Source organism: Macrotis lagotis, chromosome 1, assembly GCF_037893015.1.
Source record: "Macrotis lagotis isolate mMagLag1 chromosome 1, bilby.v1.9.chrom.fasta, whole genome shotgun sequence".
NCBI classification, from domain to species: domain Eukaryota; kingdom Metazoa; phylum Chordata; class Mammalia; order Peramelemorphia; family Peramelidae; genus Macrotis; species Macrotis lagotis.
In genome coordinates this window covers 691,261,138-691,286,495 of record NC_133658.1, presented here as the reverse complement: position 1 = coordinate 691,286,495, position 25,358 = coordinate 691,261,138, and the positions used below count along the sequence as shown (strand labels likewise).

Here is a 25,358-nt window from a genome sequence, read left to right as displayed (position 1 = left end):
TGTATATATATATATCTTTATAGGCATTTACAAAGGAAAATTGCATTATTTTTAAAGGCTTCAATGCTTAATATGAATGCTTAGCATATAAATATTTAAAGGAAAAAATTAAATGGATTTCAGGGAGAGATAGGCAATAAAACTAATGATGGGGACCTCTATTTTTCTGAACTAGACAAATATAACAAAGAGAAAAAAAAAGTTAAGGATTTAAATAAAAATTTTCAAAAATTAGAAGTGATAGCTTCACTTTAGTACTAAATAGAAGCAGATGCAACAACCTTGTCTGTAGTTTACTCACTGCTGCTCTCTCTCTATATATATACCTTACATGGTGATTTCTTCTTTTCCTTTGACTTGAGTTATTATCTCTGTGCCAGGTCTATCTGTCCAGCCCAAGTGTCTCTGCTGAGCTGCATTTACACTTAACTAAATGCTTCTTGGACATCTTGAATTCAAGTCATCTTACTGCTCAGTTCATTCTTTTTCCTTCTAAATTCCATTCCTCCTGAATTTTCCTTTGACTGCCAAGAATATCACCTTTCTACACCCATCAGATTGCTTAATATGATAGGAGAGAGAAATGATCAATGTTGGAAGAGATATGTGAAAACTGCACACTTAATGCAGTGTTGGTGGAGTTGTGAACTAATACAGCCGTTTTGGTGAACAGTTTAGAATTAATGCACAAAGAACTATAAAATTGTGTACACTCTTTGAGCCAGCAATGCTACTACTAGGTCTGTATCCCAAAGAAATCACAAAAAAAGAGGAAAAGACCCACATGTACAAAATATTTAAAATAGCTCATTTTGTTGTGACAAAGAATTAGAAATTGAGAGGATGCCCATCAATTGGGGAATGGTTGAACAAATTATGGTATATAAATGTGATGGAGTACTATTATCCTGTAAGAAATCATTAGAAGTAGACTTCAGAAAAGTCTGGAAAGACTTTTGTGAATTGATGCTGAGTGAAATGAGCACTCAAATTGTGAGATGCTTAGCTCCTCTCAGCAGTTCAATGATCAGTGACAATCCTAAAAGACTTGTGATGGAAAATACCAAAGTATATACTATGTCCACTTTTTTAAAATAGACTGTCTATATACTATCGTGATTGACATTTTCAATATTAGGCATGTTGTGAAATAATTAGAACTAAGGGATGGGGGGAGATCCTGAGAGAAACAGCATAAAAGGAGTTTATGCTTTTCTCTGCATTCAGACACCATAGTTTTTTCTCTGGATGCAATAACAAATCTCTTTGAATTGTACTTGAGTACTGAACTCCTGAGAGTAGCTGCGTCCATCAGAGTTGATCATCTTACAGTGTTGCTGTTAATATGTACAATGTTCTAACCAGGAGGGATGGGAATTCAGGGAAGCCTGGAAGGATTTGCATGAACTGATGCTGAGTGAGATGAGCAGAACCAGAAAAAAACTGTACACTCTAACAGCAACATGGGGGTGATGTTCAACCTTGATGGACTTGCTCATTCCATCAGTGCAACAACCAGGGACAATTTGGGGCTGTCTGCAATGGAGAATACCATCTATATCTAGATAAAGAGCTGTGGAGTTTGAACAAATTTCAAGGACTATTTCCTTTAATTTAGGGGGAAAAAACCAGATATCTTATTGTCTGATCTTGTTATCTCTTATACTTTTTGGTTCTTCCTTAAAGATGTGATTTCTCTCTCATCACACCCAATTTGGATCAATGTACAACATGGAAACAAAATAAAGACTGACAGATTGCTTTCCATGGCGGGGGGGTGGGGTGAGGGGAGGGAAGTAAGATTGAGAGAAAAACTGTAAAACTCAAACAAAATCTTTAAAAAAGAAAAAAGGAAAATTATAAAGCGAAAAAAAATAAATCAGATCATCCTTTGCTTTTTTTTAGGTTTTTTTTTTTGCAAGGCAGTGGTATTAAATGGCTTGCCCAAGGCCACACAGCTATGTAATTATTAAGTGTCTGAGGCCAGATTTGAACTCAAGTACTCCTGACTCCAGAGCCAGTTCTCTATCCACTGTACCACCTAGCTGCCCCATACTTTGCTTTAAAAAAATACACACACACACACACACACACACACACACAATGTCCTTACTTCACTCAGCATCAGTTCATGCAAATCTTTCCAGGCTTTTCTGAAGTCAGTACACTCATGATTTCCTTCCGAATAATAGTACTGCAAAATATTCATGTATAAATATTTTGTACATGTGGGCCTTTTCCTCTTTTTTTTTTTGTTTTTTGTTTTTTGGAATATAGACCCAGTAGTGGTATTGCTGGATCAGAGAATATGCACAAACATCATTCCAAATTGCTTTCCCAAATGGTTGTATCAGTTTACAATTCTACCAATAATCCATTAGTGTCTCCAATTCTTAATATTGATCATTTTTTAATATTTATTCTCATTTTGTACAAATAATATTTTTTTACATTAATAAAATATTCTTAAGAGTAAATAAAATACCCCCTCCTCCCATAAATATAGACTTGCTTGAGCGATAAAGTAAAGGGGAGAGGAAAAAAATTAAAATAAAAAAATGATAGTAATAATTGTAGGTATGGCCAGGTGGCACAATGGACGGACCACCAGCCCTGGAGCCACGAGCACCCGAGCCCACATCCAGCCCGGTAGACCCAACAATCACCCAGCCGTGTGACATGCAAGCCACCTGAACCCGACTGCCCTGCAAAAACCAAAAGAAAAAAAGAAAAAAAAGATCCAAAATAAAATAAAATAGTAATAATAGTAGGGGTGGCTGGGTGGCGGACAGAGCATTGGCCCTTGAGCCAGGAGCACCCAGGTCCAAATCTGGCCTCAGACAACCAACGGTCACCTTGCTATGCGGCCCCAGGCAGGCCACCCAGCCCCATTTACCCTGCACCCCCCAAATAATAATAATAATAATAATAATAATAATGATAATAATAATAAATGTGCTTCAGTCTTTGTTCCAACACTAACAACTCTGTTGCGGGTGGATCACATTCTTTATCTTAAGTCCATAGCAAAAGTTACTTCCATATTTTTCCACCGTTGCCATTGCTGATCACAACTCCCTCCTTTTGTATTTCTCCACTACCATGTACTATATTTTCTCTCGCCTTTCACTCTGACTCTGTTGTAGGGTTGCTGAGTGGCGCAGCAGACAGATCCCTGAGCATACCACCCCTTAGGCCCAGAATCCACCTGGCCCTATGGTCCTGGGCAGGCCATCCAATCCCAGCCCCTTGCAAGAAGTAAAAAAGAAAATGTTATATCTGACCACTCTCCCACCATGGTCCATCCTCTCCTCCTTTATTCACATCCCCACCCCTTCCCCATGCTCCCCCCTCCTTCTTACTCCAGATGTCTATACCCCATTGAGTATATTTGCTGTTTCCTCTCCTAGCCATCTCTGATGAGAGCAAAGGTTCCCTCATTCCCCCTTGCCTCTCCCCTTCCATATCATTGCAATAGCTCATTGTAATAAAAAAAAACATCTTATTATGTGAAATATCTTGTACTATTCCCCCTCTCCTTTTTCTTTCTCCCATTCCATTTCCCTTTTTTTCCTATTGACTCCATTTTTACACCATATTTTATCTTCGAATTCAGCTTTTTCCAGTGCTTCAACTATAAAACTCCCTCTACCTACTCTATTTTAAACTGAGATGGTTCATATGAATATTATCAGTATCATTTTTTTATTAAAGATATTATTTGAGTTTTACAATTTTCCCCCAATCTTGCTTCACTCCCCCACCCCACCCCACAGATAGCACTCAGTCAGGCTTTACTTTGTTTCCATGTTTAACATTGATCCAATTTGGGTGTGATGAGAGAGAAATCACATCCTTAAAGAGAACAGAATTTTCAGATGTAACAAGATCAGACAATAAGATATCTGTTTTTTTTTTTTCCAAATTGAAGGGAATAGTCCTTGTACTTTGTTCAAACTCCACGGCTCTTTATCTGGATACAGATGGTATGCTCCTTTGCAGGCAGCCCAAAATTGTTCCCAATTGTTGCACTGATGGAATGAGCAAGTCCTTCAAGGTTGAACATCACTCCCATGTTGCTGTTAGGGTGTACAGTGTTTTTCTGGTTCTGCTCATCTCACTCAGCATCAGTTCATGCAAATCCCTCCAGGTTTTCCTGAAATCCCGTCACTCCTGGTTTCTAATAGAACAGTAGTGTTCCATGACATACATATACCACAGTTTGCTAAGCCATTCCCCAATTGAAGGACATTTACTGGATTTCCAATTCTTTGCCACCACAAACAAGGCTGCTATAAATATTTTTGTACAAGTAATGTTTTTACCCTTTTTCCTCATCTCTTCAGGGTATAGACCCAGTAGTGGTATTGCTGGGTCAAAGGGTATGCACATTTTTGTTGCCCTTTGGGCATAGTTCCAAATAGCTCTCCAGAAAGGTTGGATGAGTTCACAGCTCCACCAACAATGCAATAGTGTCCCAGATTTCCAACAACCATTCCAACAATGATCGTTTTCCTTTCTTGTTATATTGGCCAGTCTGAGAGGTGTGAGGTGGTACCTCAGAAAAGCTTTAATTTGTGCTTCTCTAATAAGTAATGATTCAGAACAAGTTTTCATATGACTATGGATTGCTTTGATCTCCTCATATGTAAATTGCCTTTGCATTTCCTTTGACCATTTGTCAATTGGGGAATGCCTTTTTGTTTTAGAAATATGACTCAGTTCTCTATATATTTTAGAAATGAGTCCTTTGTCAGAATCATTAGTTGTAAAGATTGTTTCCCAATTTACTACTTTTCTTTTGATCTTGATTACATTGGTTTTATCTGTGCAAAAGCTTTTTAATTTAATGTAATCGAAATCATCTAGTTGGCTTTTGGTGATGTTCTCCAACTCTTCCCTAGTCATAAACTGTTCCCCTTTCCGTAGATCTGACTGATAGACAGTCCTTGATCTTCTAATTTGCTTATAGTATTGTTTTTTTATGTCTAAGTCCTGTAACCATTTGGATCTTATCTTGGTAAAGGGTGTGAGGTGTTGGTCTAATCTAAGTTTCTTCCATACTAACTTCCAATTATCCCAGCAGTTTTTATTAAAGAGGGAGTTTTTATCCCAGTGGCTGGACTCTTTGGGTTTATCAAACAGCAGATTACTATAATCCTCTGCTGCTTTTACACCTAATCTATTCCACTGGTCCACCACTTTGTTTCTTAGCCAATACCAAACAGTTTTGATGACTGATGCTTTTATAATGTAATTTTAGATCAGGTAGGGCTAAGCCATCTTCGTTTGCATTTTTTTCATTAAGCTCCTGGCAATTCTTGACTTTTTATTTCTCCATGTGAATTTTACTTACAGTTTTTTCTACCTCATTAAAGTAATTTTTTGGAATTTTGATTGGTAGGGCACTAAACAGATAGTTTAGTTTTGGTAGAATTGTCATTTTTATTATATTAGCTCTCCCTATCCATGAGCTTTTGATATTTGCCCAGTTATTTAAATCTGATTTAATTTGTGGGAGAAGTGTTTTATAATTGTTTTCAAAAAGATTCTGAGTCTGTCTTGGCAAATAGACTCCCAAATATTTTACACTGTCTGAGGTTACTTTGAATGGGATTTCTCTTTCTAGCTCTTCCTGCTATTTCTTGCTAGACATATATAGAAAACTTGAGGATTTATGAGGGTTTATTTTATAACCTGCAACTTTGCTAAAATTGCTCATTGTTTCCAGTAGTTTTTTAGATGATTTCTTGGGATTCTCTAGGTAGACCATCATGTCATCTGCGAAGAGTGAGAGTTTTGTCTCTTCCTTCCCAATTCTAATTCTTTCGATTTCTTTTTCTTCTCTAATTGCTGATGCTAACATTTCTAATACAATATTGAATAGTAGTGGTGATAATGGGCACCCTTGTTTGACCCCTGATCTTATTGGGAATGCCTCTAGCCTCTCCCCATTGAATATAATGCTTGTTGATGGTTTCAGATAGATACTGCTAATTTTTTTTAAGGAACAGTCCATTTATTCCTACACTCTCTAGTGTTTCTAATACGAATGGATGCTGCATTTTGTCAAAAGTTTTTTCAGCATCTATTGATATGATAATATGATTTCTGATAGGTTTGCTGTTGATATAATTGAGTATACTAACAGTTTTCCTAATATTGAATCAACCCTGCATTCCTGGAATAAATCCTACTTGATCATAATGTATTATCCTAGTGATGACTTGTTGTAGTTGTTTTGCTAAGATTTTATTTAGGATTTTTGCATCTATATTCATCAGGGAAATAGGTCTATAATTTTCTTTCTCTGTTTTAACTTCCTGGTTTAGGTAACAGTACCATGTTGGTCTCATAGAAAGAGTTAGGCAGAGTTCCATCTTTCCCTATTTTTCCAAAGTGTTTATATAGGATTGGAACCAATTGTTCCTTAAATGTTTGGTAGAATTCACTTGTGAATCCATCTGGCCCTGGAGATTTTTTTTTTAGGGAGTTCAATAATGGCTTGTTGAATTTCTTTTTCTGAGATAGGGTTGTTTAGGTATTTAATCTCTTCTTCATTTAACCTGGGCAACTTATATTTTTGTAAATATTCATCCATTTCACTTAGATTATCAAATTTATTGGCATAGAGTTGGGCAAAATAATTTCAAATTATTACTTTAATTTCCTCCTCATTGGTGGTGAGTTCACCTTTTTTCATTTATGATACTAGCAATTTGGTTTTCTTCTTTCTTTTTTTAAATCAAATTGACCAGAGGTTTATCAATTTTACTGGTTTTTTCATAATACCGGCTTTTGGGTTTTTTTTTTGCTTTCGATTTTATTAATTTCTCCTTTAATTGTTAGAATTTCTAATTTGGTATTTGATTGGGGATTTTTGATTTGTTCTTTCTCTAATTTTTTTAGTTGCGTGTTTAGCTCATTGATTTCCTCTTTCTCCAATTTATTCATATAAGCATTCAGAGCTATAATATATCCCCTGAGAGTTGCTTTGAATGAATCCCATAGGTTTTGGTATGTTGTTTCATCATTATCATTATCTAGGATAAAATGGTTAATTCTTTCTATAATTTGTTTTTTGGTCCACTCATTTTTTAAAATGAGGTTATTCAGTTTCCAATTTATTCTGGGTCTATATCTCCTTGGCCCAGTATTGCATATGACTTTAATTGCATTGTGATCTGAGAGAGATGTATTCATTATTTCTGCCTTTCTGTAGTTGATCATTACGTTTTTATGTCCTAGTACATGGTCAATTTTTGTATAAGTTCCATGTACTGCTGAGAAAAAAGTATATTCCTTTCTATCCCCATTCAGTTTCCTCCATAAGTCTACCATATCTAATTTTTCTAACAATCTATTTACCTCCCTAATTTCTTTCTTGTTTGTTTTATGATTTGATTTATCTAGATCTGATAGCGGGAGGTTGAGGTCTCCTACTAGTAGAGTTTTGCTGTCTATGTCTTCCAGTAATTCTTTCAGCTTCTCCTCTAAGAATTTGGGTGCTGTCCCACTGGGTGCATATATATATTCAATATTGAAATGACTTTATTGTCTATGGTACCTTTTAGGAGGATAAAGTTTCCTTCCTTATCTCTTTTAATGCTATCTATTTTTGCTGCTGCTTTGTCTGAGATAAGGATTGCTACCCCTGCTTTTTTTTTTTACTTCAGCTGAGGCAAAATATATTTTGCTCCAACCTTTTACCTTTACTCTATATGTATCTCTCTTCTTCAAATGAGTTTGTTGTAGGCAGCAAATTGTAGGATTCTGGTTTTTAATCCACTCTGCTATTTGCTTACATTTTAAGGGAGAGTTCATCCCATTCACATTCAAGGTTATGATTACTAATTCTTTATTGCCCTCTGTGCTATCTTCGCTCTGTTTGTATTTTTCCCCTTCCCCTCTTTTATCCATATTTGGCAGTATTTTATTTTTGAATACCACCCCTTCAGTGTGTTTGCCCTCCTATATCACACCCTCCCCTTTCTTTCCCCTTTCCCTTTTTCCCTTTTCCCTTCCCTTCCTTTTATTATTTCCCCTTATTTCCCCCCACTCCCCTTCCCTTTCTCCGTCCCCCTCCCTTTTTCCCGTCCCCCCCTCCCCTTTTCCCCTTTTAATACTTGAAAGGTTAGATGTTTTATAAGTTAACTGAGTATGTGTAGGTTGACTTTTGGTTGACTTTTAGCCAAGTCTGATGAGAAGAAAATTCAGGTGTTTCTCCTCTGCTCCCTTCTGCCCCTCTATTACCATAGGTTTTTTGTACCTCTTAGTGTAATGAGATTTGTCCCATTCAGTCCCCTCCCTCCTCCCGTCTCTTTCCTGTCCCCCTTTTTAGGGAGGTGTAGTGTATTTTTTTAGATCATTCTATCTAGGTCATAGAAAATTCTGAGTGTCTGTCCCTTCTAGTTCAGTATATTCTATTGAATAGAGTCTAAATTCCTGAGGGTTATTAGAGTCTTTCTCCCAAGTGGGGTTAAAGCCAGTTACATCGCATTAGGTAGCAGTCTCATGGATAGGTCATGGATGTCCATCATTTCTGGCTAGGTATATTCTCTCTGTTAGAGTTACATTTCTCAGTATTTATGAGAGTCTCTTTCCTCCCCACCCCATGCTGGGATATAGCCAGCTTCAACTTACTGTACTTTATTTTTTTCCTTTTACTGCCCCCCCCCTTTTTTTTACCTTTTCATGTGTCTCTTGAACCTCCTGTTTGATATCCAAATTTTCTGTTTAGCTCTGGTCTTTTCATCAGAAATTTTTGGAATTCTTCCATTTCGTTAAATGTCCATCTTTTTCCCTGGAAGAGAAGGCTCAGCTTTGCAGGAAAGTAGATTCTTGGCTGCATTCCAAGCTCCGTGTTCTTCGAAATATCTCGTTCCAGGCCCTTCGATCCCTTAAAGTTGATGCAGCCAGGTCCTGCGTGATCCTTACTGTGGCTCCTTGATATTTAAATTGTTTCTTTCTGGCTGCTTGCAGGATTTTCTCTTTTATCTGATAGTTCTGGAGTTTGACCACAACATTCCTTGGTGTTTTCATTTTAGGATCTTTTTCTGGTGGGGATCGATGTACTCTTTCAATAACTACTTTGCCCTCCGATTCCAGGATGTCAGGGCAGTTTTCCATCACTATATCCTGTAATATTAAGTCCAGACTTTTTCTCTTTAATGTTTTCAGGAAGTGCTATAATTTTCAGGTTGCCCCTCCTCGATCTATTCTCAAGGTCAGTGGTTTTGTTGATCAGATATTTTACATTTGCTTCTATTTTTTTCTATTTTTTGATTTTTTTTAACTGACTCTTGCTGTCTCATGGAGTCATTAGTTTCTGTAGACTCCATTATTTTTGGGGCGGAGTTTTCTTCATTAACCTTTTCCAGCTCCTTTTCCAGTTGGTCAAATCTACTTTTGAAAGAGCTTTCCATTTGACCAATTGAGGTTTTGAGAGAATTAATTTCTTTTTGCATTTGCTCGTTTGAGGATCTGAGAGAATTATTTTCATTTTGTAATTGTCCAATTGATGATCTGAGAGATTTATTCTCCTTTTGTGTTTGTCCAATTGTACTTTCTAAGGTATTAATTGTCTCTCCCAAATTTTTAAGCTCCTTCCTTATTTCTTCCAGGAAGTCTTTCTGTGCTGGAGACCAGATTGTATTCTCCTCAGAGGTTCCAGGTCTCTCTGAGTTGGGGTCTTTCCCTTCCAGGAATTTTTCTATGGATCCACCTTTCCGCTGACCCTTCATTATGCTAAGACCTTGAGTTGTGGGGGCTGATTCACATGGGCTTGAGATCGCTGAAGGCTTTACTGAGTGCAGTTTCTCTGGCTGGCCAGTAGGAGGTGCTGGTTGACCCCCTGGGGCATCTGTGACCTTGGTTGGGAGGCCTTCTCCCTTTGCCTGAAGGGAGGAGTTGGAATTATTGAATTCTTTTGCCTTCAATCAATGGTGGGCTTTACCCTGGCCTGAGGTCATTCCTCAGCTGGGCTGGTTCTTCTGCTCACACACCTGGGCCTGAGGCAGAAGTAATTTGCCTTTGTTTGAGGAGAGGCCTCTGTGCAATGGAGGCGTGCCCTCAGAGTTTCTCAGACCTGAGAAGGCTAGGGATGGTGTCTGCCGTTCTCCTGCACCAGAACTCTTCCCCCATGCTGGTCCCCAAGCTCCAGGGGACAGCACCAACACCAGCGCCTCTGCTTCCCCGCGGACCCAAGCCCCTTTCATCCAGCCCCACCGCTGATCCAGCAGATCTGGCTCTCAGGCCCTCAGACTCCCGGTTCCAATTCAGCTGTTAATCTGGCTGATCCCAGGCTGCGCCTCCCTCGGAGCCCAGGGAGCCCAGACTCACCTGCCGGTACTCAGCCAAGGCTGCTGCGGGAGACAAATCCTGAGGTAGATCTTCTCTTCTGGCTTTTCTTTCTGGGTTTCCTGGTTCGGCTTTCTTCTAAGAGGTTTGTTTCATGTGATAGATGGGGAAGAGATCAGGAGACTTTAGAACTGTGCCTGTCTTCTCCGCCATCTTGGCCGGAAGTCTATCTTATCAGTATCATTTTTCTATACATGCAGTTCATCCTCATTAAGTCCCTCATATTTCCCCCTCTCCTCCAATCTCAATGCTTCACCTGAGTCCTGTATGTGAATATCAAACCTTCTGTTCAGCTCTGGCCATTCCAAAAGGAACATTTGAAATTCCCCTGGTTCATTGAAAGTCCATCTTTTTCCCTGGAAGAGGACATTCAGCCTTGCTGGGTAGTTCATTCTTGGCTGCATTCTAAGCTCTTTTGCCTTCTGGTATATTGCATTCCAAGCCCTATGAGCTTCCAATGTAGCTGCTGCTAAGTCCTGTGTGATCCTGACTGCAGCTCCACCATATTTGAACTGTGTCCTTCTGGCTGCTTGTAATATTTTCTCTTTGACTTGGGAGTTCTGGAACTTGGCTATAATATTCCTGGGGGTTGGTTTTTGGGGATCTCTTTCTCTGGGGGATCGGTGGATTCTCTCCATTTCTATTTTGCCCTCTGCTTCTAGAATATCAGGGCAATTTTCCTGTAGTAATTCTTTGAAAATGATGTCAAGGCTCTTTTCCTGATCATGACTTTCAGGTATTCCAATAATTTTTAAATTATCTTTCCTAAGTCTGTTTTCCATATCAGTTGTTTTTTCAATGAGATATTTCACATTTTCTTCTAATTTTTCATTTTTTTTGGTTTTGAAGTATTGATTCCTGATTTCTGGTAAATTCATCAATCTCCCTGAATTCTATTCTTTGTCTGAAGGATTTATTCTCCTCAGAGATTTTTCTTATCTCTTTTTCCATCTGGCCAATTTTGCTTTTTAAAGCATTCTTCTCCTCAATAACTTTTTTGAACTGTTTTATCCATTTTTACCTAAGCTGGTTTTTAGCATGCTATTTTCTTCAGCATTTTTTTGGATTTCCTTGACTAAGCTGCTGACTTCATTTTCATGTTTTTCCTGCATCTCTCTCCTTTCTTTCCCCAGTTTTTCTTCCAACTCCCTGATTTGATTTTCAAAGTCTTTTTTGAGCTCTGTCATAGCCTGAGCCCAATTTCTGTTTTTCTTGGAGTCTTTAGATGCAGGAGCTTGTGCTTCCTCATCTTCAGACTGAGTATTTTGATCCTTCTTGGGCTCATTTGCAAAATATTTCTCAATGGTCTTCCTCTTCTTTCTTTGCTTGCTCATTTTCCCAGCCTAAGCCTGTTTTTTGGGGTGCTTCCTGAGCTTTTGGGACACTCCCACAAGAGCCTTAGTGTGTTTGGCTCTGTCCTCCCTCCTGGTCTGTGAATGACCATAAGCGCCCCCCTCTGCCATGGGGCCAAGGTGGGGGACCCTGTTTTTCTATGGGGGGCCTAGACTGGGATCAGGATCTGAATGTGGTCAGAGCCCCAGAGTCCTGTTCCAGGGGCAGAGGACAGAGCTCTGAAGTCTCTCTCTCTTCACTCCCCTCCCCATGCTCAATGGGCTCATGCCCTGGGGGCTCCTGCTTACTGGCTCAACATGCTTCTGTTTCTGGGTCTGGGCTGCTAAAAGACCGTTGTTCCCCCACTTTGTGCCCGGTGCTCCTTGGGGTGCAGCTCAGGAGACTCCCCTGCTGCTGTGAGCCGCGGCTCCCAGTGCCCTGGGGCTGCCTCTGGGAGGCTGAAGTTCTTTCACTCTGGGGAGCAGAGCCTTTCTGCCCTTTTCCAGGTTACCTTGAGTGGAACTGCCTCACTGGGTCCCTTTGTGGGTTCTGTCTCTCGAAAGTTTAGTTAGAGTCCTTAGTTTATGAGTTTTTATCAGAGAGCTCCTAAGACTTGATCCCTTCATGTTGCCATCTTGGCCCCGCCCCTTTGTCCCTGGTATTTTGCAGATGATAGAACTAGCATGGATAAATTTACTGTGGTCACGTTTTAAGTTAGAAAACATAAGATCATAGTTTTTAGAGCTGGAATGAGCCATAGATGTTATGTAGTTTAGCCCTCTCATTTTATAAATCAGATAACTAAAACCCAAAATGGTTAAAAGACTAGTCCAGGGTCAAACATTACAAGTGGCACAAACAGGAATCATACCCAGATCCTTATGCTTCCAAATACTATTGCAATCTCAATAATCTTGTGCATTTTTAAAAATAAAAATTTTAAATGAAAAAATCTCTTTCAAGTATTTGGAAGAATTTTAAACATAATTAGAGAATGTAGACTTAGAAATGGTAAATGGTTAGTATTGTTGACTAATCATGTAGGATTTGTAAATAGTACAGCAAATGCATGTGAAAGATGCTTTTGAAATATCCAACAGAACTTGTTCTTTTGGGTTTTTTCCCTCAGGGGATGTCCTATAATATTACAGTATTTTTTTCACTAACAGTAATAATAATAACTCAAAATTGCTTTAGTTACAACTGACATCAGGAATAATATAATTCCCATTTTACATGATGAGAAGCCTGTAGAGGAAACTGGTGGTACTGGGCCTGATACTAGGAAGTCCTGAGTACTAGGTCACTGTTTCACTGTGTGATCCTAGATCCTGGGCAAGTCACTTGCTTCAGTTTCCTCAACTGTAAAATGGAGATAGTAATAGTAACAACTTCCCAGGATTGTTGTGAGGATCAAATGAGACAGGGACTGGTACATAATAGGCACTACATAAATGCTTATGCCCTCCCTCTGTCCCAGTGTAACAAAACTAGCAAGTTTCAGGGATGGATTTCAAACCCAGTTCTCTCTTGATTTCAAGTGCAGTTCACTTTCTACTATACAATACTGCCCTGGCTAACTGTTCTCCCTTCTTTTTTTTTTTTTTACTCTTCCATCCTGAAGGGAAAGGAAGTACCAGATGAAAAGGTTATTTGCCTGCAATTTTTTAAAAATCTCTATATTTGATTATTGTGATATATCATTAAAGCTAATATACTTAGGTATTTTGAGCATGTAGTATGACCATACTAAAGTTTGCATTTTATCTACCTACGAGACCCTTGAAGACAGTGTTGATGTCTAATCAATGCTAGTGTTGTTTCTGGCACACCTTTGTACATACAAACTGCTTAATATGCTTATATTTTGGATTACAATTTTAATTTGACATCTGTGGGATATTAATCCCCTAATGCCATTTTTTTTTTCTATGTGAGCTGTAGGAATTAGTTCCCTAAATGCCATTGCATTTTTTCTTCAGTCTGGACCTGGAACTCAGTTCTGTTTCTAGTATCCCAGAAATGAAAGTAATGAACTAGTCCTCTGTAGTAATTTGTCTAGCCAACAGTGGAATAAGGTACTCTTTCACCTCCATTGTATCATTATGTCTTGCCTCCCAAACCATTTAAGACTCACTATCTTTGTGTAGCCCTTAGAGAGCTATTCACTTTGCTGTCTCATCATGAATCTTGTTTGGGTCTTTCCTTCCACTATCCTTACTTCTTTGACCTAAAAGCTCTAGTCTAAAATAATTGTAACAAAAAATTATATGAACATAAACTAATATAAACATTTTAATCTCCAAATATATGACCAAGGCCACTTTATTGTAAGTACTTTAAACAGTCTCCATGATGCCTTCTTGTTTGGACTGTTAGGGAGAGTAGAGGTTATACACACAGATAATTTTAAAGACCTCTACTTCTGAGAGAAAACTCAAAAAATTAGATATTTATTTTTCTTTATTCTTTCTTTCTTTCTTTCTTTCTTTCTTTCTTTCTTTCTTTCTTTCTTTCTTTCTTTCTTTCTTTCTTTCTTTGCAAGGCAAATGGGATTAAGTGGCTTGCCCAAGGCTACATGGCTAAGTAATTTTAAGTGTCTGAGACCAAATTTGAACCCAGGTATTCCTGACTTCAAGGCCGGTGCTTTATCCACTACACCACCTAGCTGCCCCTTTTTCTTTATTTTTTATAAAAAATAAAATAAAACCTTGTTAGTCCATTCATATTTTCTGGTAGGGGAAAAATACCTCAGATCTGCTGTATATTTGCTCAGGGTAGAGTTATAGTAAGTAGCAGGTAAAGAAGGGGATCATTTCATGGACTAAATCAGGTATAAAGTTTGGGACTTTGTGGAATTTTCTTGCATGTTTGAATTACTCAAGAAGGAGTGATTCCAAATGGAAAAGGAAGAGGTTCAGAACTTTTCTAAATAACTTTTTTCTTTACCTGTTTGTTAAGGATTTGAATTTTGATCAATGAAATTAAATTAAATAATTCTAAAAAGGAAATGTAATTAAAGGAGTAAGATTCAAATTGACTTGCATATCTTGAAAATCTTTAATTTAGAATTATCTATGAGATATGTATACCTTTGAATAGTGGAAATCCTTAATATTTTGTCTGCAAATGATACTGTGCAAATTGCATCAAATCTTGAAACATTTTGAAAGTCACATACATGAGATACATAATAATATAATATAAAAGAGTTAGACCTAAGTAGTCACACAGGAAAAAACCAAATGAAGAGTGCTATTTGTTTAGACTGAGATATACACACACACACACACACACACACACACACATATGTGTATATATGTGTGTGTGTGTATTTTATATATATAGAGAGAGACAGAGAGACAGAGAGATAGAGAATGGGAATAAATGCTTGTGGCATGCATATATGTGTGTGTGTGTGTATATATATATTGCAAATAGATAATTGCTAGACATAACAAGTTGGGCATGGGGTAAATTAGAAAGAGAAGAGGCTGAAACTACATACTTTGGAAACTCACAGTTAGTTTAGACTCCTCATCTCTCTGAAACAAAGGCTCATTTTTCAGAGCAACTTTCTTTCCATGATCTTATGTGACTTTGAGACAAGGAATGCTATAGTCTTTGAAGAATTAGGATAAAGAGGTGAATGGTGAGTGTGGTCAAGCTCTCACTTCTTCCTAAAGAGGAAATCTGGAGAGGTGGCAAAAAGGGCTTCTGCCAGAGATATGTATAACCAGAAAATTGGACTGGTACATGGCAAGAGGAAGGAATGCTCTAATAGACATTGTGTCTTGGTACGTTAGGAGCCCTCCAGGATGCATCAAGCACATTGATTCTTGGACTAGTGTCATGGACACTTGGGTACATGGTTAATAAGCATGAGTGAGTTATAAGGGATTATCACATTGAAGAGATCACAACTATATTAATAGTTTATATTCTGAAATATAACTTAAAAGAATAATTATATCTTAATTGTTCAAGAGAACAGTGAGGTGGAAAGAGTGCCAGCCCTGGAGATAGGACTCATCTTCCTAAATTCAAATCTGACCTCAGACTCTTACTAGCTGTATGACCTTAAGTTAGTCACTTAGCCCTGTTTGCCTCTGTTTCCTCATTTGAAAAATGAGCTGGAGAAAGAAATGGTAAATCTCTCCTGTATCTTTGCAAAGAAAACCCCAAAAGGAGTCACAAAGAGTTGAACATAATTGAAAAACAATTGAACGACAGTTGTTCAAGAGGAATGATTTAGTAGACACAGCAATGCATGATTGGACTTACAAACCAAAACTAATTTATCCTTTATTTTTTCTTAGTAACAGAACTGATTAATCCTCATGAATAGCAAAGTTATAATAATGCTATTAATTGTAAGTAATTATCTTGGTTTATTGATTTGAGGCATTGAAAATTAAGTAGATTCGTAAATCTTATGCCTGACTTCTTAGGAGGCTATAAGAAAATTTGGAAACCCAAAATGCAATTGCTTTCTTACCAGATCTTTTCTCCCTTGTCCTTTACCTTCTTTCTAGTCATCAGTGTTCTCAGGTTTTAACTGGAATTTGAATTGGATTATCTTCTTTCAGTAATTTACTTAAAATTTAGTGGCATTTGTAGATTCTTCATTATTAAATAATAGACCAATAAAGTCTTTCCAAAGATGTTAAAAAGCATTCTGCCCCATTCCTAACAACTAACTGTTGACTTAGGTTTGTTATTGTTGAATTAGAATAAAAAATACAGAGGTCTTATAACTACTGTCTAAGGCACTTACAAATCAATCAGGCAGGCATTATTATAGCTCCCAAGCAGTGATTTGGGATGAAAAGTAAATAAGCTGGAAATCATAGTTAAAAGAGATTTTTTTTTATTATGGGAACAGTTGAAGGAAAATCATAATTTTTCAATACAAACCACATCTATTTAGTCCTCAACCTTTCGTGATGCTTCTTGTGTGACCTAAGAAAGGAAATATGTTGCATAACTTTTGACTAGCCTGTGTATATACTTTCTTCCAAATCTGTGCTGTGTGTGTGTGTGTGTGTGTGTGTGTGTGTGTGTGTTGGAAAGGGTAGAAGTTGCAATAATGTCAGACATATACATATATACACACACACACACACACACACGTACATACTAAATGGCACATATATATGTATGTACTAAATTGGACCTCTTAGCTAGGCAGCTAGATAGCCAGGCAGCTACATACTACAGTGGTTAGAGCACTAAATTTAGTGTTAGAAAGACCTGAGTTTAATTCTAGGTTCAGACATCAACTTGTTTTAACCTGGGCAACTCATTTAACTTATTTTTATCAGCTTCAGTTTCCTTATCTGTAAAACAGGGTTGTTGTGATGATCAAATGAGATATTTCCAAAGTACTTTTCAGACTTTTAAGTGCTTTAGAAATACTAGCTTCTGTCATCACCTCCCCCATCACCTTTACCCATGTAGATAGTCTTTAAATAACTGATTTGAGAGAGCTCTTTTTAATGCAGAGAAAATGTCTTGAGATAATAAAGCAAGTTCTCTGTTTTAGTCAGCCAAGAAGCATTTATTAAGTACTATCTATATATCAGGCACTTTGCTAAACTCTAGGAATACAAAGAAGGGGAAAAGGCAACTCATGAGAACCACAAACTTCAGCTGTGTCTGACTATATAGGCAGTATTCTCAATGCATTTTCAAGGGGTAGTTTTAAATGTTTTTCTCAGTAGCAGTATCAATAAAGTAAGTATATAGCTTCCTGAAATTACCATTTTGAAAGTATGGAGTCAACTAACTTGAAGTATACTTGTTTGGGGATGAGGGAAAAATGTGTGGAAAATGGAAAGGAGTCTTCTGATTTTGTAACTATTTATATGAATACTTATAAGGAGTCTAAATATAAACAGGTGGCACTATCATTCATGAGCTAGATAACTTGTGCCTGAAATTCATAGTATTTGTATTCATTATAGAGTAACTAGATAAAAAAATGTATTTTTATATTTGTTGAATTGTAGTTACATCTAGAACAGTGGTTCTCAATGTGTGGTCTGGGAACCTCTGGGGTTAATCAGAGGATCTGCAAGGTCATTATTTTCATAATCTTACTAAAACATTTTAATTTCTAATTCCATTAAAATATTGATAGATATTATCTACATAAACAAAAGACAGTATTCAGAAATTTTAAAGTATGTAATTGGATCTTGAGACCAAAAAGTTTGAGAACCACTATTCTAGAGAAATAACTATTTTCTTTTTTTTTTAGGTTTTTTTTTTTGTTGTTTTGTTTTGTTTTTTTTGTAAGGCAGATGGGGTTAAGTGGCTTGTCCAAGGCCACACAGCTAGGTAATTAGGTAATCATTAAGTGTCTGACATCGGATTTGAACCCAGGTACTCCTGACTCCAAGGCCAGTGCTTTATCCACTGTGCCACCTAGCCACCCCGAAATAACTATTTTCTCTGTTGAACTTATAACTCTGATTCCCAAAGTACTAGATTTTGAGTATTTCAGCTTTAAAACTTCTAATGTTCAATACTGAATTGTCTCATAAAAATCCAGCTGGTTGTCAGTATAGGAAAATGTTACAAATTGGTGATTCACTGAATGGTTATAATGAAACTGTTGCTGTTCTATATGTGTTTTTCCATTATTTGTTTTTTTTTTTTTAAATAGTTCGCTTTGCTGAAGATCTTGACAGTGACAGCACAACTTTTAATCCTGAGTACAGCCATCAAATATTTGGTGATGAGTAAGTATTGTAGAAACATCCAGGCAAATACAAATAAGGCACAAACAGTTTTTCTTTAACTTCACTAAATATTGATATATAGCACAAACATATGCCTTTTACAGTTACTGATAATTTTATGTATGTTGTACTCCTTTACAAGTTTTAGGTTTTTATTTTTGGACTATAATATATGAAAAGTAAACAAGCAGATAACAGAGCCTTATTAAGAAAGGTAACCTGTAGGTAGGATATGATATGAAATCTCAGTACAATGGTAATTTCAGTTCATAAACCTGAGGTATATGGCAAGATCTTGAAATATGTTCTGATTCATCAAAAAGAATTTAAATTATATTTGATATTATCTCATATTTTTTATTCACTTGATAATGGTTTTATATAGCATTTTGATAACTCTTAAGTTAACCAAAATGTTAAAATAATTATAACATTCCTCCACCCCTTTGGAGTAAATGGAATTTTATTCTATCATGGAATTATTGTTTTTGTAAATAATTGTGCTATTATGCACAAAGAGACCTTGACTTTTTTTAAAGGTCAACTAAGAATGTGAGTCCATGATCAGTCACAGTTGTGCTATATTTCAACAATGTTTTCTGGATTGTTTTTAGTTTTATCCATTTTTACATAAATTTAAATAGTTTTATTTAACTCATTAATTGTAGCTTATAATTTTCATTATCTGTTTTAGACAGTAAATAACTTCATAATATATTCCACTTAAGTATCAATATGAATTTTTGAGTGTTTTTTTAGAAAGAATTAAAATTTTTTCCTATAAAAGTTTACCTTCTATATTTTAAAGAATTAGACTTTATCATGTAAAATTAATTATGCTTCACTTTCTAATTTCTCTCTTGAATAGATATTGTTAGAACAGTTAGAACTGTTGACTGAAAAACTTAACTGTTGTCCATTTTAAGTAATGTAAAGGAATAAATTAGTGGACTGGGAGAAAATATCTAAATTATTTTTTCCCAAACTTTGCTTGCAAACTACTTTTCACTTTCCCTCATGATTTATTATTGTCATATTTTTTTCTTCTGGCTCAAATCTCAGAGATTTTGTTGTTGTTGTGATGATGATGATATTTATTTAATTCATCTTTGCTTTTATTTATGGAAATGATGAGTTGGGGAACTAAGTGATAACTAAGCATTTGGGGGGCACATTTCACCTGGTAATCACTCAGTAGTGTCTTCTCAGTCCATTTGTATAATCCTTCAGATATTCTAAAAATAAAAAAAAAAGCATGGTGGGTTCTGTAGATGGTCAGTCCCTGATGAACTTAAACTGTAAATGGATTCCTTTGTCTATTTATTGTTCCCTTTTAGTATCACCAATATTGATCTCCTGAGTAGGACAAAAATCCTGTCCACATTCTTCTGTAATATGGAAAGAATTCTGAAACTGCCATTTTGCTTTTAAATATATTTCTAGGTCTCTCATGGCATCAAAATTTTATTAGAAATTACTTTCCACACAATTCACCTAGAAGATGGCAGCAAAGAAATTCTAATGACCCTATTTGTCCCTGTTAAAGATGTGATAATGTATGCTACCTCACCTCTTGAGTTTTTCTTTTTTCTTTTTATATAAATATTTTCCAATTATATACAATAGTAATTTCTAGCTATCATTTTTTGGGTAAGGTTTTGAATTTTACATATTTTCCCCCCACCCTACCTCTTTTTTTCTTAAGGGGGGGGTATAGGATATGGTTACTTCCCTTTTATTTAAGGCAATGGGGTTAAGTGATTTGCCAAGGTCTCACAGCTAGGCAATTATTAAGTGTCTGAGGCCAAATTTGAACTCAGGTACTCCTGACTCCAGGGCTAGTGCTCTATCCATTATGCCACCTAGCTGCCCCTTTTATAAAGATGGAGAATTGGTAGAAGGAAGCAGTACAGGTAAGGAATCGCTTTTATAATTTTGATTGGCTGAGTTCCTGGTTCAACTCTTCTACCTCTTTTATGCAGTGTGTGTGGCTACTAAAATTATTTTTACAAATATTTATATGTTTTTATAGGAACAATGAGAAAAAGCTTCCAAATTCATACTATTCATAGACAGTTAATATGTTTATTTCTTTGTTTCTCTTGGGTTCTTGATTGCTGCTTATTTTTTTTCCTTCCAGTGAAACTGTCTTCGGTTACAAGGGTCTTAAGATCATTTTGTATTATACTGCTGGTAACCTGTCAACACTATTCCGAATTGAGTATACATCTAAAGTTAGTGAGAATTTCGACTGTGTAGAGGTAAAAGCAGAAATAAAATTTATTTTTACTAAATTTTTAATTATTTTTAAAATATTACATTCCAAATATTTATAGTTGAGAGCTATTTTATTTACTTCTTGTATTGCATCTAGTAAATTGTCAGTTGTCATTTCTACTACTCAAAAAATTATGTAGCCATACTTAATAGCTGCTCCATCTGATTTCTTAGTTAACTTTTCTATATACAGTTTCACCTTGAACTTTTTTTTTTTGCAAGGCAATGGGGTTAAATCACTTGCCCATGATCACACAGCTAGACAATTATTAAGTGTCTAGGGTTGGATTTGAACTCAGGTCCTTCTGACTCCAGGGCTGTGTTCTTTCCACTGCACCACCTAGCTGCCCTGGAAATAAGGTTTTTTTTAGAAAAATTATACCTCAATAAAATAAAATTGTATTTGGGAATGACACAAAATATAATTGTAATGACCAAATTTAATTCCATAGAGGAGATAGGAAAAGGTACTGCTTTTTTTTAATGAACCTAACAAATTCAAATACTTATATAGACAAAGAAGAAAAAAGAAAAATAATTATATAAGGAGCCATCAATCTCTTTTTATTCTCTTTCATGTATAGTTTGATTTTTAGAGTATATATTAAATTTTTCCCCATATTTTCTAATTCTAATTGTTCCCCCTTTATCCCCCTTAAAAAAATAGTCAAGCCAAACAGATCCACATACTAAGTAACTTGAAAGGATAAGTCTTACTGTACAACTCTAGTCTAGTGTGTCTCCTCTAGAGAGTTGGGAACCATACTTTGCATCAGGAGGTTTCTAGATTGATGTTTGGGTATTGTGTTGGTCAGAATTTCTCAGGCTAGAAGAGTTCTTTTTCTTTACAGTGTATATTGCCCTGGAGCCTTTCACTTGTTATCATTTCACAGGCCTTCCTAGATTTCTGAGTCTCGACTTTTCAGCATTTTTTGAATGCAATAATATTACCGTATTGTTCAGCCTTTTCCTATTGAAGAGGATTCACAAAGAAAGGTTTAGTAGATTAAATATTAAGAGGTTTTTATTTTAATTATGCTGGATGATCTTTTCAAAATAATGTTGTATTTCTACTTTAAGCAGATATTACTGTGCAAATTTAACCTTTACTAACTAAATATTTTTATATTTGGCTATTACACAGATATAACCCTATTTTTCTATTTTGAGTTCTTGTTGATTTTTAATATCTTCCTTTGTCCAGTATTATCATTATCTGCCTCTATTAGCCAGTCTTAACCCTATTCTAAAAAGATTGCTTTTGATCTCTTGTGGGTTGTAGAATGAGTTAAAAACCTTTTTAGAATTAGATATAAAATGAGAATAGACAAGCTTCAAATGAGAATCTAAATGACTTTATTTCATGGAAGTGTTTGTTTTGGTTCTTCAAGAGCCTTTATCTTCCTCTGCTTGTGTTTTTTAACTCCATGTTCCAAGTTGATTTAAGAGATGGGGCTGGGTGAGGGGTGGCTAAGTGGTGCAGTGGATAGAGTGCCAGCCCTGGAGTCAGGAGTACTTGACTTCAAATCCGGCCTCAAATACTTAATAATTACCTAGCTGTGTGACCTTGGGCAAGCCACTTAACTCCATTGCCTTGCAAAAAAAAACACCTAAAAAAAAGAGATGGGGCTGGGAGGGGTTGTGGAGATTGGGGCTGGGGTCAAGATCTTTGATATCATTGGTGAGCTTAATGGTAAAGAAATCAATAACTTCCGATTGTAGTAACTACAATTAATACAAATCAGCAGCTCCTCTCAGGTTATAGTCTTAGAGGAACTGTAGTATTCATTTATATGAAGTGTACATTTATGTGCATTTAAAATTTTGATAAAGCAGGTGAGCCCAAAGGTATGTTGTGATGACTCAGTTTTTAAAAAAGTTTGTTTTTAGTATCTGGACTTGTGATTTCATTGGTATAGGGAATTCCTGGTAAAGAAACTTCCCTCACCAATTCAGATCTGCAATTTATCAGCCTTTAGGTATTGCTTAATAAAACCTTAGAGGTTATATGAATTCCTTAAGTGGACTCCATCTGCCCCATAGCAAAATCATCCTTCCCTGCAATCTACCACTTCCTGATGTGCTGCCTGATTTTTAGCCTCAGGTGAGAAGAGCTAGACCTTTCTGACCATGTGGCCTCCATCTTCTCTGTGTGCTTCCCTGAGGGAAGGCAGCAAGGGGCAAGATTGAGCAGAACAACCAGTGCAAGGGGGAACCTTTTTCTTTTTGATCTTAGACCTTCCATCTCATCTGTGCCTATCCCTTGAGAGGAAGAAAAATTTGGTGGGGAGTAGAACTTCTGCTTTGTGAGTTTGACCTGCATCTCTTGCTGCTCCATCTCCTCCTGCCTTATATCCAGCCTTTGGAAGGAAGAAAAGTAGTGAAACAGTATGTCCTATCTGACAATAATGCCTTTTATACAATATTTATCTAGCAGCCTTTGAGAGGAGGATTACTTCCATTTAATGAAAAACAGTCTCATACCCAGTTATACTCCACATGTCCCAGTGTTTCTGTAGGTCATCATCCAAATCTTATTACCTATCCCCCCACCCCCGACTTATTCTCGTCCTCTTTAACCTCCTATCCAACCACATCCCTTTCCTCCAACTCCATCCATTGTGCCTTTTCCATAGGCAACAAATTTCCCTTCATCTTAAATCTTTTCTTCTCCCATTCCTTCCATCTACTATCTCTTAATTGAAACCTGACTCCTTTGATGACAAAGTCTTCCTGATCATCCTTCCTAGTACTGGCTATATGTTCACTCATTTATTGACCAAAGCAGGGGAATTGGAATACTTTTTGACCCCACTGATCACCTTCTCCTTCTTGATACTCTCCTCTCTCCACATTTCTGGGTCTCTATCTCTCCTGATTCTCCTTCATATCTAATCACTCCTAAATCTCTTTTGCTGGATCCTCATCCAGGTTACATCTTCTAATCATATGTGTCCCACAGGGTTCTCTTCTGGGCTTTCTTCTCTTCTTCCTTTGTACTACCTCACTTGGTGATCTACTCAGTTTTCATAGACTTCACTACCATCCCTGAGTAGATGCCTCTCATATCTGCCCATCCTTGTACTAATCTCTGTTGACCTCCAATCTTGCAACTTCAGCTTCAGACATCTAGACTGGATTACAGTAGACATCTTAAACTCAACATGTCTAAAACTGGAAATGATCTCTCCTATGAACCCTCCTCTATTCCTCATTTAACTATTATTGTGGAGGACATCATCTCCAAACTCACAATCTGGGTGTCATCCTCACTATCTCTCACCTCCCATATCCAATCTGTTGCCAAGGCCTGTTGATTTACCAGCATCTCTCAAATATACCCTTCTCTTTCTTCTGACATTGCCATTACTCTGGTTCAGGCCTTCATCACTGTTTTCAAATAATAGCCTGCTGATAGGTCTTTTTTTAACCACTCTAATCCATCCTCCATTTAGTTACCAGTGATTTTCCTAAAGTGCAGGTCCAATCATGTCACCCTCCCCCACACCCCACTTATTCAATAAACTCCATTGACTCTCTGCTGTTCTCTTTGACATTCAAAATCCTACCCTTTCCTGTCTGTTCAGTCTTCTTACCCTTGATTCCTCACCTTGTACTCTTTGATTCAGTGACACTTTCCTCCTTGCTGTTCTATGACACTCCCCAATCTAGTCTTGGCATTTTCTCTTGCTTCCATCCTGGAATGCTCTTTCTTCTCATCTTCATCTTCTGGCTTCCTTTATATCCCAAAGAAAATTTCATCTTCTGAAGGAGGCCTTTCTAACCCCACTGATTTTTAGCTCCTTCTGTTAATTATTTCCTATGTATCCTGTATATAATTTGTTTGTACAGATTTGTTTTCTTGTTGTGTCTCCCATTAGATTGTGAGTTCCCTGAGGATTGTGATTATCTTTTGCTTCATTTTGTATCTCCAGTACCTGGTGCATAGTAGTTACTTAATGAATGTATGATAGCAGAGCAATGTTTATCAGTGTCTAGTACAGTTCGGGAGACTTGCTAAGCACAATAAATGCTTGATGATATAAAAATAATTTAATGCTCTTGATACATGTCCTACCTAGGTAACATTTATTTTATGTCTGTGTTTATGCAAAAATATAACAATGTTTATTGACTGACCAACCTAAATGATACAGTAAATATGTATCAGAGGGGATTGAACTTGTTCTAAGTTAACTTCTTAACTGTTGTTTATATATAGTATGGGAGCTACCTCTATTTTGAAAAGATGTAATCCTAAATTAGCTAGCATTTATCATAGAAATCTTATTAATATGTAGTTTTCCACAATTAAATGTCATTAAATCATCCAAACCCAAGTCAAGTTAGTTATTCTTTTTAAAGTGGTATTGGTATTTATCCTCATGAAACTTGTTGTCTATGGGCATTTTTTTTTTTACTTGTAGGGCTAACTGAGCTGAATTGATTTCTTTCAAAAGAAATATTGACTTAATTATTGATAAATCTTTCAAATATTGTATACAGTGAAAATAGCTATGTATTTACATTGGCTTCTAATTGTTCCATGCTTGAAAACCTGTTTTTTCCATTTAGAAATACATTTTCCCTGAGAAATCAATGTTCTTTGATTTTAAGTTATTTTATAGAATGTCATTCCCTTCT

The 25,358-nt window shown here is 36.5% G+C and overlaps 1 protein-coding gene across 1 annotated transcript in view; it reads left to right on the top strand.

Annotated features, from left to right (window-relative positions):
- HAT1 (histone acetyltransferase 1) overlaps window positions 1-25,358 on the top strand; it is a 102,272-nt gene that overhangs the window by 38,787 nt on the left and 38,127 nt on the right. The window contains exons 3-4 of the mRNA XM_074215713.1: window positions 18,362-18,437; window positions 20,578-20,698. Coding sequence (XP_074071814.1) covers window positions 18,362-18,437; window positions 20,578-20,698 — 197 coding nt within the window. The remainder of the gene's footprint in view (window positions 1-18,361; window positions 18,438-20,577; window positions 20,699-25,358) is intronic.